General features: G+C 34.4%; 1 protein-coding gene across 2 annotated transcripts in view; it reads left to right on the forward strand.

Annotated features, from left to right (window-relative positions):
* The window catches only part of DNAH12 (dynein axonemal heavy chain 12), a gene marked incomplete at its 3' end in the record, with an annotated part of 69,025 nt that overhangs the window by 38,901 nt on the left and 14,987 nt on the right, over positions 1-15,137 (forward strand). For both annotated transcript variants that reach the window (XM_080606145.1, XM_080606146.1), the window contains 16 exons: positions 728-906; positions 1,931-2,123; positions 2,214-2,375; positions 4,064-4,258; positions 5,035-5,168; positions 5,503-5,665; positions 6,397-6,477; positions 7,709-7,885; positions 8,709-8,840; positions 9,293-9,382; positions 10,904-11,044; positions 11,174-11,415; positions 11,796-11,943; positions 12,419-12,564; positions 13,594-13,808; positions 14,385-14,577. In XM_080606145.1, the coding sequence (XP_080462271.1) occupies positions 728-906; positions 1,931-2,123; positions 2,214-2,375; positions 4,064-4,258; positions 5,035-5,168; positions 5,503-5,665; positions 6,397-6,477; positions 7,709-7,885; positions 8,709-8,840; positions 9,293-9,382; positions 10,904-11,044; positions 11,174-11,415; positions 11,796-11,943; positions 12,419-12,564; positions 13,594-13,808; positions 14,385-14,577 (2,591 nt within the window). The remainder of the gene's footprint in view (positions 1-727; positions 907-1,930; positions 2,124-2,213; positions 2,376-4,063; positions 4,259-5,034; positions 5,169-5,502; positions 5,666-6,396; positions 6,478-7,708; positions 7,886-8,708; positions 8,841-9,292; positions 9,383-10,903; positions 11,045-11,173; positions 11,416-11,795; positions 11,944-12,418; positions 12,565-13,593; positions 13,809-14,384; positions 14,578-15,137) is intronic.

Here is a 15,137-nt window from a genome sequence, read left to right on the forward strand (position 1 = left end):
GCAAAATCATTGTTTTTGTTAAAAATTTAGGACTAGAAAATTTCTCTATCACAAGTGTGACTTTGGATTATGTATGCTTGAAAATTAGAGTTGAATTTGGCAAAATGACTTTGAAAAAAACGAGTGAAAATGTTTGGAAGGTGTTTGACTGTCATATATAAACTTCTTTTTCAAAATAACATTTAATTTAAAATGTAACTTCCAGAGACCTGATTTACTGAGAAAAAAAACATTCCCTTTTTAAATCTAGCCCATGTTTGAATTATCATGTGGTAAGCTGCGTTCTGTAATTGTAACGACATTTTAATATTTTGAATGTTGTATAAGTCATGTCATATTCCTTGACCCACCCCGCCCCCCCCCCCCCCCCCCCCAATTCTTTGCTGTATAGAAGAAATAACTTGGTGGTCGTAGTTGCCCATTTCATATGTTGAAATTTGTGAAACATACATCTTACAAATTTGATATAATCTGGCAGTTACTATCATGAGACTATAAATGGCTAATCAAGACAATTATGTTCAAGAACAAATTTTTTTAAAAGAATATTGTTTAATCTGGGAAATACAGAATTTTGAGGTGGTTGTTGTTTGTGAGTTAAAATATTTCAGAGTGCTTATTCTGCTCTCTTGAGTATTTGTCTAAATTCTCCTTTCTTTCCTAAAATTCCTACTGAGAAATATTATTATTAAACACTACTTCATAATTTGTTGTATATATACAATAGGTGACAGAAGAAAACATGAGAAGTTTGTTTTTTGGTGACTACATGAATCCAGAACTTGAGGGAGATGAAAGACTTTATGTTGAAATTCCAAACGTTCAGCTGTTCGGTGATGTTGTAGAGCAGTGTCTGGATGAATATAATCAAACGCACAAAACAGGAATGAACCTTGTGGTCTTCAGGTGTGTACACTCTGTATTATTGTAATACAAAGAGCTCTGACCAGTAGTTGCTAATTCAGCGTATCCAATTTTGCAGGCTGTGTTTTTTGTTTCGTCCCTTTTATGTGTTCCTGGTATTCCACTTTTTTGGATGGAAATGAACTAATTTTTCTGTTACGGCTCTGCATTTTTCTATCGGAGAGTAAATAATGAGAAGTTTTTTTTTTTTTTTCCTGAGAGACTCTTTGAATGTATTCTTCAGCTGTTACAGAAGCCTTGTGCACCAAATCTGGTGGGTGCTTGACTTCTGCTGGGCTTCTGTTACCAGTGAAGATTGATGTCAGTTTAGCCTGCAGCCACCTCCCTGTTGGTAGAGGTTACTGTCCCGTCATAATTGCCAGTGTAATTTGACCTGTAGATGATCTGTGAAGATGACTAGTTCGTTTACACACAGTTTATTTAGTCTAGGTCATTTTGACAATCTGGATTTGTAAGTACCTGTATATACAACTGTACTGGGAGTGTGAAGAGCTGACAGCCTCAGATTGAAGGCTTCTTCCTGAGCATAGAAGCAATAACCCAGTTACCTCACAGAAGGGTAGCCAGGAGGAAGGAGAAACATGTATGACTTTAGCCTTAGAGATACATCTAGAGATTATCCCTCTCATGGATAACATCCTCATTTGACTACATTATTTTTCTAATCAATCAAAATGAACAAGACTTCTTTGAAGTGCTTTAACTATTTTTAAGACATATTCCAAAATAAACCATGGTTGTGTTTCCACAGTAGGCAGGGCTCTCAGTGATGTGCAGATACTGCTTTCTGAAGATGTTGTTCCCTTCTCTATTTCACATATAAATTATAAAACATTTGGTTTTGATTTTATTTTATCGTGGTGTATATAACTCCCTTTCTCACCCTCCATGTGCCTTCAGAAATTTGTTTTGGAGATGGCACTTCTGTACATTTTTAATGGGTTTATTGGTGCACAGATGTATATATATTTCTGCCATTCTGGTAATTAACACATTTCAAATTTAGGTATGTGTTGGAACATTTGTCTCGTATAAGCCGTATACTGAAGCAGCCAGGGGGTAATGCTTTGTTGGTTGGAATGGGAGGAAGTGGACGTCAGTCTTTGACTCGTCTAGCAGCATTTATGTCAAAAATGTGCGTTTTTCAACCAGAGATTTCAAAAACCTATGGCACAAATGAGTGGAGAGAAGACCTGAAAGTGAGTATTAATAACCTGTTTGCATTTTGACTTGATTTTGAGAAAGGATGTTTCAGACTATACGATATTTTAATTGTCTTGCATTTTTAGAGGCTGCTGAAGAACGCAGGTGTAAAGGGCTTGAAAACTGTATTCATAATCACAGACGCACAAATTAAAGAAGAAAGTTTTTTAGAAGACATTGACAGTGTCCTCAACACTGGGGAGGTACCCAATCTTTTTGCAGCAGATGAAAAACAAGAAATTATAGAGGTATCTTTATAAATTCTCTGTCATTTCCCATTTAAGCTACTTTATCAGTTCAGTATGAAGTATGCCTTAATTCAAAGTCGCTTTTGGATATATGCATTCAATTTTGTGAGTTTTTTTGAGATTTTTAGATAAATCAGCTAGTTATTAGTAAGCTGGAATAGTTTATGCCTACTACATGCTTTAATTCTAACCTCACACTCTGTTCACAAACCCCTTAAGATGTGCACATAGGGAACGTTGTTCACAAATATGTTAATATGCTGGAGCCATAGTTATTTTTTGCATTATATTGTGCAGAAGAAGAATGTACCTCATAATGTTTTCATTGATCCATTCAGGACAAAGATGTATTTTGAGAAAAAGACAGCCTGTCTTTGTCAGTAGACTCTTGTAGTCTAGGGCACTGTTTGACAGCATTTCATAGTCTTGACACATCTGATCAGAGAGAAGCTGGGAGAGGGTGCTCCATGAAATCAGGCTTAGAAGTAAAGATGCAGTGTACTTGGGCAATTAATAAATAAACAAATATAACTTAAATCATGCTTGGAATTTTCAAAATAGCAATCACTGGTTGGGGGAGGTAGGGGCATCAATCTCTGTATATCTCAAGTTGCATACATAATGTGTCCCTTTTACAATTTTACAGTTTGTACAAACATACCCAATTGGTGTATGCTAGCACTTGGTAGCTACCTGTAATATGCCAGCTGGGACAAAGTTACTTGTTACTCATTTAAATCTGCTTCATCAAAACATTTCCACTTTATTGCTACTAATCTGATTTTTGTCATTTATTTTAATTGCAGGGTTATATAAAGCATACATGTTCTTGTGGTGGAATAAGTTGAGTTGTAGGGAGTTAATAGTAAGGCCTAAGTGTTTCATGGATTGTTAATTGAGGATAATACTTTCATGAAGTAGTCTTTTTTTTTTTTTAAGAGAGAGAGAGAGGGTTTTTTTGAAGTAAATCAATAGAATATGTTTGAAACTTGAATATTCCTCTCCAATTAGGTAAATACAGCATATTTTAGTGTAATATTAATATTGAAAATGTTCTCAGTAAGTTAATGTCTTGAAGTGTTGTTTAGGGAACTTATATAGCACTTAAATGTAGATGAGAACAACATGTGTTCTTGCGTAATGGGAGTACTAATTTGCCTCATCTGTTCATATATCCTAAATCTGTTTGAGTGACTGAAGATGGGTTGTAATTAAGTCTAATTTTATTTGTTCATCACCTGAAGACTTTGGCCCTTTATTTCATGAGGGAGCTAATTTAAATTTTTGATTTTCAAAATGTGTCTTAGCCATCTGTCTTATCCTAACGTGTCTTGTCTATCTGGCAGTTGGAATCTATTTTTTTTCCAATTTTTGTTCTGATGTATTCTCAGTTGTTCAGCGCAACAGGTGATCTTTTCTAGAATTATTTGTTAGTGTCACAGATTTACAGTAAATGTAGTATTTACTCATGTTTACATACTCATAAATATTTACAATATTTATTCATTTACTTATTCTCAACTAGTACTTAGTATTCATTTTTTCTTTCTAGTTTAGTCTACTTATTTCATTTATCAATTAAAAAAATATTTCATGGTGTTACTGTCATTAACAGGATTGTTAAAGGACTTCTGAAGTACTTATTGAGAAATTATATAACAGCTTTTACCCTATGTATCATTCCCAAGGGTGTTCGTACACTAGCTCAGGCTGGCAATAAACATGAAGAACTCAGTCCCTTGGCCTTATTTGCATTTTTCGTGAACTGCTGCAAAGAAAATCTCCATATCGTGGTAGCATTCAGCCCAATTGGAGATGCTTTCCGCAATCGCCTGAGACAGTTTCCCTCACTCATCAACTGCTGTACTATTGATTGGTTCCAGGTATGTGAAAATATTTGTGTTTGTGTTTTTTTTTTTTGTCAATAAACTATGTCAGTTTTTTAACCATGTCTGTGTTTTCATGATATAGAATTACTCTTTTTCAAAATTTTGAAATAGCATAGACAGTTTTGGCAATATTTTGGGAGCTCTTTGGTGTGTAGTCTCAGTATTTCTTGAACTAAAGAAATTCATGTTTTGTTGCTACAAATTTTACACTTCTACAGGAGTGAGTAGTGATGTAGTTTGGTGATGGTAATTTGTCATTTTTTTCATAATATATATGTTTTAAAGGACTAGAGAAAACATTTCAGTGTGATTGCACAATGGTTGTAATTTCTGCTGTCTGTTAAGCAAATACAAGTCCTGTTGGAATACTGTAAGTAAATCTTTTATATCAGAATAAAACTTGGAAAACTACTGATCCTTGCTAAAAAGAAAAGTTATTCTCAGTTAAAGTGCAGTTAACTTTATAGGTTGGCTTGGTGCTGAAGTCAATTGATTCATCTACCAAAGGATAACATAGATGCAGAAATGTTTGGATAGCGTGACAATATGCAGCTTTTAACTAGAAGATCATCCAGGAGTCACCAGAACAGATTGCATGGGTAGTGACCTTGCTGCCTGATGTAACTCTCATATCAGTTCATCGTTCCTGAGACCTAGTTGGGACTAGTGTGTCTCATACTGGTATTTCAAATGGTGAAAAATCTCTTTAAATTATGAAGACTGCCAGCAGCTAAATTTTACACATTCTTCTCTCCTCATTTCTCCATCAGCCATGGCCCGAAGATGCCCTTCAGCGTGTGGCAAATAAGTTCTTAGAAACACTTGAGCTCACAGACAGTGAGCGTCAGGAGGTTGTGCCCATCTGTCAATACTTTCATACTTCAGTTTTATCACTTTCCTCAAGGTCAGTCTGTTTCTTTTAAAAACAACACATTAATTTCTAGAAATATTAAGAATAAAAAGATTATGCTAATGAAAGGAGTAAAATGAACATCAGAGAACTCAAAAATTGATTTGTAAGGGGCAAGGAACAAGATAGGTGGCTGAGTTTCATTACTACTCATTTCTGTCTTATAAATTAATGTATAAGCTTTGTCTGCCTAAAATATATAAAATTGTGGAAACCATTTACTTCTGTTAACTGACAAATAGTTCACTGCATACCTTTTCTACCAATAGTTAAGCCAATAACAATAATAATAACAACAACAATTAAAGGTATTCTTTATTTCTAATAGGTTTTTTCAAAGTCTCAAACGCCATAATTATGTTACTCCCACTTCTTATCTTGAACTTATTGCTGCCTTTCGGAAACTTCTGACTGAGAAACGAGACTCTGTAATGACAGCCAAGAAGAAATACGTGAATGGACTAGATAAACTAGCTTTTGCTGAATCACAGGTGATTTGGGACGGAAGTGGAACTGAAAATACAGAGTGGTTGGCAGAAGCAGGTCTTTTGCTAGAGAGATAAGTCAAAAGCACTACTTCAGATCTTTAAGTATGTGGAGGTTTAGAAATGGATTAAAATCCTTAAAATGGGGAGCAGCCTTAATTTTCTGGTTCCAAATCTGGTTAAAATTAAGAAATGATTTGCATTCTAGTTTGGGTCTGTGTGAACAAAATATTTATTGTTTAAAAAATATATTTTCTAATAATGAGGGGCAGTACATTTCAGCAAATATAAAAGTGACCCATACAGGTTTTTTATGATATATTATTTTTCTGTTATACCTAATAATTTGTGTGATTAATTTCAAACAAATTATCTCAAGATTCTGGTCAATCTTAAACAGTAAAAATACAATAAATTTGTTTTGCCTTTTTTTCCTGCATTCATAGCTGTCATGTTAGAGTCCAAAGGCCTCTAAGCATGCATTTCTAAGCAGTATGTGAACAGAGCTTCCCTTCCTAAACAGTTATGTGAATGTACTAAAAATGAATGTACTTCGTAAAATTAGTGATTGTACACGAGATAAAAATAAGTCTCTGAAGTGTTTTGATTTGAAAACAAATGGTTTTTTTTCTTCCACCAGTAAATTAGTCATTGGATAAAATCTGGGTTCTAAATAAATTGTTGGAAATTATATTTTGCAATTCAGAATCATGGTTAATTCTTTTGCATATGTATAGGTTGGTGAGATGAAACAAGAGCTAGTTCAGCTGCAGCCCAAACTGGAAGAGGCTAAATTGGATAATGCAAACATGATGAAGGTAGAGTTGCATAAAACATTGTATTTTTAACACAGGCATGTGCATATATATATATATATGTGGTATCCATAATTTCACCTTCATAGTAATTAGTTTTGAATGAGGAATCTAATCATACAATGCAGTTCTGTGTCTCAGCTGACTGCTGACAGATTCTAAAGAATATGCCTACATATGGTTACCGATATGTATCTTTTAGAAAATAAGAGCTGAGTTCGTGTTTTTGAGCTTCTTGTTTACTGCGGTTAGCAGTACGGTAAAATTTGCCGCTGTTTGTGCTTATATCCTTTGAACTGGAAGAAAATTTTACTTTTTATCTAAAATACATATACAGTCAAATGAATATACATTCCTTGCCTAAGCTCCGTGCTAAAGGATGTTAGAGAAACATTCACGCTAATAGGGGTTAGACTGGGTTTCTCGCAATTATTCACAAACATTGTAGTTTTTCAGCATACAAAATAAATAAGGTAAGTATTGCATGGTTTGTCTTTGTGTGCACAGGGATTATACAGTTGATATTTAAAAGGATCCTAAAAAGGAGTAACTTCATAAAAATTTATTGGGATTTGGGAACAGTCTCTTAAGTGTATTTGAAAACTCTGACTTGAGAAAAGACACTTATCTAGTAAGTTACTGTTGCATCACAAAAAAGCGAAATTTGAATAACATTTCTGTGCACCTGCTTCTGGTGCTTGTAAGTGTTTTTACAGATACAGTGGTATGTCTTCTACCTACTCTAAGAAACTGAGGTTTCAGCTCCACCACTACCAGCGAACAGCATCTAAGAAAAATAAATACCACTTCTGCAGAACTGAAGAGGGAGTACTTGGTTGAAGGGTTGACTTGTCCCTGAACATAAAATAAATTTCTGTAGTCAGTATTACAAACTGAAGCTATGAAAACTCACTGTAAAAGCTAGTCATTTTTGAATTACAGCCTTATGCACAAACTTGTTTTCTTTCATGAACTTCGAACATACTTTAGCTTTTATTGATGGTAATCTGATTACATGCAGTGTACCTACTGTTAAAGATCCATAACAATGCTGCAAGATCCATAACAATGCTAAGAAATAAATTATTCCATTAATGTAAATTGAAAATACATGAAAATATTGAAATACTGAAAAATAAAAAGAGAATATCAAATTATTCCATAACTGCTAACCTAGGTGATCTCAATTTGTTTCATCATTCAATAGGAAGCTCACCCATATCTTTTTCTTTAGACTATAGAAATAGAATCTGCAGAAGTAGAACAAAAAAGAAAAATTGTAAAAGTAGATGAAGAAATTGCGACAGAAAAAGCTGAAGAAGCTCAGGCTTTGAAAAATGAGTGTGAAAGTGATCTGGCAGAGGCGATCCCAGCACTGGAGGCTGCACTTAATGCTCTTGACACTTTAAAGGCAAGCTAATCTAAACTTCAACAGTCAGAAGAGTTACTTAATATGATGATACTCTTCCATTTATTTGGGAAAGCATGCACTGAAATGAAAGGATATTAAAAAGTACTAAATTTCCTGGGCTTTGGCAAAAGAGATATAATACCTGTTAACGGTTGTGGTTCAGTAGATGTTCATTCCAATGTACTCAGATTACAGGAGGGGGGTGGGTAGGGGAGGGAAGAGAGGGGTTGTGCATTAAAAATTTTTTTTGTTCCTTTGCAAGAAAGTCCACCTCTGGGGAAAATACCCAAAACCTGAAGTTATCAACAGTGGTATCAGCTGAATTTTCTCTTTCAGCTAAGTTAAAGTTGACCACCAATGTGTAAGAAGGCCTATGTTTGTGGCTAAGAATTATCTGGATCTTTAAGTGCTCTTTGTCATGACTTTGTCATGACTTAGACATGATCTGAAAGCAGTATTTTTTACAAAGTCCTGCAGGACTTGCTTTGTAGGAGTTACAAAGTATATGAGATGTATATTAGATGATGCTTATGAAAGCATATAAAAGAATTCTGACCTAGACTTTTAAAAATATAATTTTAGTTAATCATTAGTTTACAGTTACCAGTATTTCTTTCATTTTTATTACCTCTGCATAGGATAATGTTTTTTTTTTAATCGTCTTGCTAATGCTGTATCATCCCTTCTAAAAGTCCTTAAAGTCCTTTATAATTATGTTCATTGGCAATGGTGCTATAATTTCCTTTTTTTTTTTTTTCTGTTCATTTATCTTAGTGGTGAGAAAAGCATAACATCATTTTTTTTAATGTGATTTTTATTTTAGCCTTCTGATATATCAATTGTCAAATCAATGAAAAATCCTCCGTCTGGTGTCAAACTTGTCATGGCTGCTGTCTGTGTCATGAAAGACATAAAACCTGAAAGAATTCCAGATCCTTCGGGGACTGGAGGCAAGGTAATATGACAGACTTTGAGTTTCAAATAAAAGTGTAATTCATGTTCTTTGTCACAACACAGAGCACTTGTTCAATAAGTAAAATAACCTGAGGTCCAGTAAAGTAAGAAAGTATTTACAGCCTCCATTCATTATTTTGCTGAAAACTATGCTTCAGACATTTTAAGTGTCCAACTTACATAATTTGGAATTCTGAAACATGCAAAGAGAACTCATGTAATTTGCTTAACTCATATATAGGTAAAGAGATAATAAATAATTCTTCCTTGAGTCACTGCCTGGTTTTTAGATATGGTTGGGGGAAAATATTTGATATGATAGACTTCATTCCTGTGTCAATGAGATACAAGATCATCAGTATTAAATATACATGAGCTAATTAGAAAAGGTTTCTCTTTTTTGTGTGTGTTTGTTTTAAAGTTTGAAAAGTTATTTCCTGCTTTCTTTTGTAGATTTTAGATTACTGGGGTCCAAGCAAGAAGCTGCTTGGTGACATGAATTTCTTAAAGGATTTGAAAGAGTATGACAAGGACAATATTCCGGTATGGTTTTTGTTTAAATTTTCAGTAGTTTTTGCCATGTATATGTTTTCTTCCGGGGGAAAAAATTAGAAAATATTATATTAGTGGCCACATTTGGCCCGAATTTGTCAACTTATTATGACCAACAATGTTTACAAGATTACAAGGCATCTTTATAGGATGAATATTGTCATGGCAAATGAGTTAAATTTTCTCAGGGCGACCCTTGTAAGTGGCATTTCAGAAGGATTTAAAATTCCCTTTGGGAGTTTCTAAGGCTTCTATTTTGCCTATTTTCTATTTGAATGAAATGTCCTTCTGTGCACAAATTTTTCTAACTTTGCAATTTATAAGTACTATCTCATAAAAAAAGACATAAAAATAACACAAACTGTCATCTGTCTTACCCAAAAATGGCCATAATTAGGTGCCTTGAAAAGAATAGTGTGTATGATACTTTCACCAAATATTTTTCCACCCTCCCACAATTTAAATGAAGGATGCCCTAAGTTAGGTAGTTTCTGTGTTTAGTAGCTTTTGGTGGATCACTCTTCTTTAACTTCTCTAGTCCCCTTAAGATCATACCCGCTTTCAATAGCCACAAGATCTTTTCACAAAGCACTCCAGAAGTCTATTTTAAGTGATATGAAAAGCTGTGTTGTTTCTTCTGAAGCTTGGTCCTCTTAGCCACATTTCATGTATTTTGTTTTGGTTTTATTTTTATTTATTTATTATTTATTTTGTAAAGACAGTGGACTTATGATCCCTGTCCAACCTTTCCATGCCTTTTTTTTTCAAGATAGTTTTTCTCAGTCAATTATTCCAGTATTATGATGTTTTCATTTTTTAAAATAACTGTCTACATTGGTTCTTTTTATAATGGTTGTTTCTAATTGTGTAATTTTGATTTTTTCAGCATGCATCCAATGGGCAATATTTTTTTACATATACTAGAAGATACACAATAAACCAGGAAGTGTACTAGCTACATAACTTTAAATTATGACCTTCTCCCCTAAAGATCATACTGTTCAAGAGTGTGATTCTTGCAATTTTCCAAGTTCAGTAGAGATTGAACTTGCTTTGCCCTTTATAAAGCTGGTCCCAAAAAGTAGGCACAAGCAATGTAATTCATTCAGATCTTGTCTTATGTTAGTAGATACACATTCTTATAATCAATCCCAATAGCTGTGTCAAGAAATGATAGCAAATAATGAAATTAGCATGTTTTGCATCAAGGGACAGTGTAAATTATGGCTTCTATATGACTATAATGCTCTTAACACTTAAGTAACTGCCACGTGGAAAATATACTAATTGTGTGATTATGAAGGATAAGGATAGGATTAGGATGAAAACATGAAGGACTGCAAAGAGTGACAGGGAAATTTAAGGAAACAAATGAGAAGTGGTTTCTAGAACAATTAATAAATGCTGAGCAGTTCTTTACTATTTCGGTGTATAGAGAAATGGCAATCAGTGTCAGCAGCAAGCCTTTGCCATATGAAAACTTTAATGACCTGTAATGCATTCATTATCCAGGCAGCTGTCATGCAGAAGATTCGGGCTGAATACCTGACTAATCCAGAGTTTGATCCACCAAAGGTGGCTAAAGCTTCCTCAGCAGCAGAGGGTTTGTGTAAGTGGATAATGGCAATGGAGGTATATGACAGGGTTGCAAAGGTAAGTTTTTGATCCTAATCCCACAGTGATTATGAAATTTTTCCTTTGCTTGGTATCTTTACCTTAAGCATTGTTATTAAATAATAAATATACAAAATGTGCATTTGTGTATTATTTGCAATTGAATAGGTGGTTGCACCCAAGAAAGATCGTTTGAGAGAGGCACAGCAATCCTTAGCAGAGACACTGGAACTTTTGAATCAGAAGAGAGATGAACTTGCAGCAGTTGAAAATCGTTTGGCTGCTTTGGAACGAACCTTTACTGAGAAAACTGAAGAAAAGGCTCGTTTAGAATTCCAGGTTGATCTGTGTGCTAAAAAACTAGAACGAGCAGAGAAGTTGATTGGAGGCCTTGGTGGAGAGAAATCAAGGTCAGATTAAAGCTCAAATGTCAGATATAGTATCTATTGTAGAAACATTAGTTTCTACATCAGTTCTCTGAGCCTTTAATGCTGTATCTCTATCTGAAGGCTGTATAGTTTGGGACTGTAGCTGTTTGGGCCGTTGAAAGATCCTTAATTATTTGTAATATAAAAATGCAGGCAGCAGCATTGGGAGAATTGTAGAGAAAGTCTTCAAAATGTGAAGAAACAACAATGTAATATATAGAACAACATCTCTCTAGAGATACAGATATAACATGTACATACATATATGATATAAGAACAACAAAAAGGTTGATGTTTGTCATCAATGCCATAAATGTGGAGGTTTCAGCACCATTTTATTCTTTAACTTCTGCTTGTCATAGATGGAATAACGCTGCAAATGATCTTCAAGACGCATATGATAATTTGACAGGAGATGTTCTGATATCAGCTGGTGTGATAGCTTATCTGGGAGCATTTACTGCTGGATTTCGACAAGAATGTACGAAAGATTGGAGCAAGCTGTGCAAGGTTAGAACATTATCTTATTTTTTTAATAGTGGTTTGTTGTTGTTGTTTTTTAGACTACTGCAAAAGGCTTCTTAATGTGGGCCTAAACCTAAAATCCCTTTTAATTTGTTTATTACTAGCCTAATAAAACTCATTAGAATAAGTGAGATAAATTCTGCTAATCCAATATTCTGTAAATTTAGGCTTCACTGAATCAGTGAATTTACTTCAGACCTAAAGTAGCATATCTGAAATTGAGAGCACATCATTGACTTTGTGAGGCCTGATTATTATTTAAATATAATCTCAGAATTTTCTCTCGTTTGCCTTTAAATGGAAGAATTAACTTTAAAATCTCTTTAAAAAACTCTTAAAAGGAAATGCACTTTGCCCGTCTGAATTGAAGGCATTTAATAAAAGATGTAAAGAAACATGTAATAAAGGTTTGGTTTTTTTCTTTCTTTCTTTGTTTCTTTCTATTTTTCTTTTCTTGCAGGAGAAAAATATCCCTTGTTCTGATAATTTCTCTTTGAGTAATACTCTTGGTGACCCAATAAAAATAAGAGCCTGGAATATTGCTGGTTTACCAACTGATGTCTTTTCTGTAGACAATGGGGTCATTGTTGAGAATTCAAGACGTTGGTAGGTGACAAAAAGGTTTAATTTTCTAATCCAAACAAAAACAAGATTTCACTTAAACACACACACACGAACAAACAAAACAAACAAACAAAAACCTTAAACATCTAGAGACACTTTAGCCTCTGTAAATACAATGTACCAGAATGCAGAACTGGAAACCTTTTATCCTGGTCCTGTGAATTTAATAAATTTGAGAGGTATTAGACTAGAGGAATTTTAATATGTAGTTACTGGAAGCTTTCTGGAGGTGCAGTGATGTGAAAGCTCCCATTAGCTATCTACAAATTGTCTGCACTCAGCTGGAACATAAGATTATAAAACTTCCTAGTAATGTTCCTGTGATCTGTGTTGTCTTAAGAGTCTTAACTATAGATTCAGATTGCATTTGGATTACAGTGTGTAATTCCATTCTTTGAATGTTACTTAAATTCTCTGAAGGGTGCAGTAAGAGGAGATGTTTTATGTTGTTCATTCTTGACTTCTATTAAAATACATAAATATGGATAAAATCAGCAAGAGTAAAGGGGAACGAATTTTGTTCAACAAAATTAAAATAGTCATCTTGCCCTGCCCTTCTTACAATTCCAGCCTTATACCAACTAACACACTAACGTCTCAGATTCAAATTGCAACTGATTGTTGATTTTTTTTTTTAGGTGCAAAGATATGTGAGAGAGAACTCAAAACTATCAGAATTTGTAAAAATAAATTTAATTTAAAAATACAGATAAATAAATGGTAATAAATGGTGGTAATTCTAGTGGAGGGACAGAACAAGATTTTCATAGAATTCTGCATTCAGATGTATTTTATGAAAAAAGTTATGAACGTTTTTTGCACCCCTTAAAACTATTTTTGCTATTACTTTTCAAGTTGTGATAAAACACTTGTTCCTCCATTTGTCAATGAAGTTTTAAAATAACTGAAATCAAGATTTTATCACTTTTCCCTTGACAACCTGACACAGAAGCATTTTAAGATAGTTTTCTCAGTTCTTGCAGAAATTTCAAGCTGTCTTGTATATTCTAGGCCATTAATGATTGATCCTCAAGGTCAAGCAAATAAATGGATCAAGAATCTTGAGAAAGAAAACCACCTGAATGTTATCAAGGTCAGTGATGCAGATTATATGAGAACCCTGGAGAACTGCATTCAGTTTGGAACTCCACTTCTGCTGGAAAATGTTGGGGAAGAACTAGACCCATCACTTGAACCTCTACTACTTAAACAGACTTTTAAGCAAGGTACATCAAAATTAATTTTGAACCATGGATTACATTACTGTTCATCTTTTAGTCTATGATATTGTCTGGTTTACTTCCTGGTTTACTGCTGCCTCCACAGTTTTCTTGTGCTTCTCTGAAACTTGCTGAGTAGCTGTGACTTTGGTTTTCAACTTTTATTTCTCTTTTATCTGGAAAAAGATGGAAAACGCAGACAAACACAAGTATGTGTTCCGCCCTTCTGAAATAAAAAGGGGAAACGTTGAAACACTGTTCACTGGAGTTTATTTCAGAGAGATAATTGAAGGAAAGGGTAGTCCCTAAGAATTCGGTGTTTGAGAGTAATTTCACTGTTCTCAATTGCCATCTCTGGTATTGTATATGTACATTGAAAGTACAGTAGAATTTGGATTGAATCAGTTTGAAAATTTCACTCAATGTGAAAATTTTGCAGAGTATCAGATTTATTTATTTGTTTTTACTTTTCAGAAAATTGACATTGAAAAGAAATTTGCTTTTAATTCATCATAGAAATAATGTTTTTTCCTTAAGCAATTGACATAAAGTTTTTCTTAATGTTTCTGATCTTAACTTTAGGAGGCATGGATTGTATCAAGCTTGGTGAGATCATTATTGAGTATTCCAGTGATTTCAAGTTTTTTATTACCACAAAACTGAGAAATCCACATTATTTGCCTGAACTTGCTACAAAAGTTTCTTTACTCAATTTTATGATAACACCAGAGGGACTTGAAGACCAATTGCTAGGTATTGTTGTAGCGAAAGAGAGGTAAGTGTCTCTGTATGGCAAAAGGCCATTTAAAATATTTTATGGCATAATTCCAAGGAATCACAGAATCACACAGAATCACAGAATTGAAGGGGTTGGAAGGGAGCTCGAAAGATCATCGGGTCCAACCCCCCTGGCAAAGCAGGTTCTTTAGAGCAGGCTGCCCAGGTAGGTGTCCAGACGGGCCTTGAATATCTCCAGGGAAGGAGACTCCACAACCTCCCTGGGCAGGCTGTTCCAGTGCTCTGTCACCCTCACCGTGAATATCTTTCTCATGTTCATGCGGAACTTCTGTGCTCCATCTTGTGGCCATTGCCTCTTGTCCTGTCCCCACAAACCACTGAAAAGAGGTTGGCCAAATCCCTCTGTCTCCCACACCTCAGGTATTTATACACATTGATGAGGTCAAAATGGAAACGAGAGGTGAATTTGTTGTAAAGCATAATGAACGTTACGTGTTGTGTTGCTCAGTAACAGCTTAAAAAAAATTTTTGGTTTTCTAAGTTGTCCTATACAAAGTTTACTAGGACTTCACTGAAATGCAAGTAGATTATGTCACG

Source organism: Anser brachyrhynchus, assembly GCF_964034855.1.
Source record: "Anser brachyrhynchus genome assembly, chromosome: 10".
Classification (NCBI taxonomy): Eukaryota; Metazoa; Chordata; class Aves; order Anseriformes; family Anatidae; genus Anser; species Anser brachyrhynchus.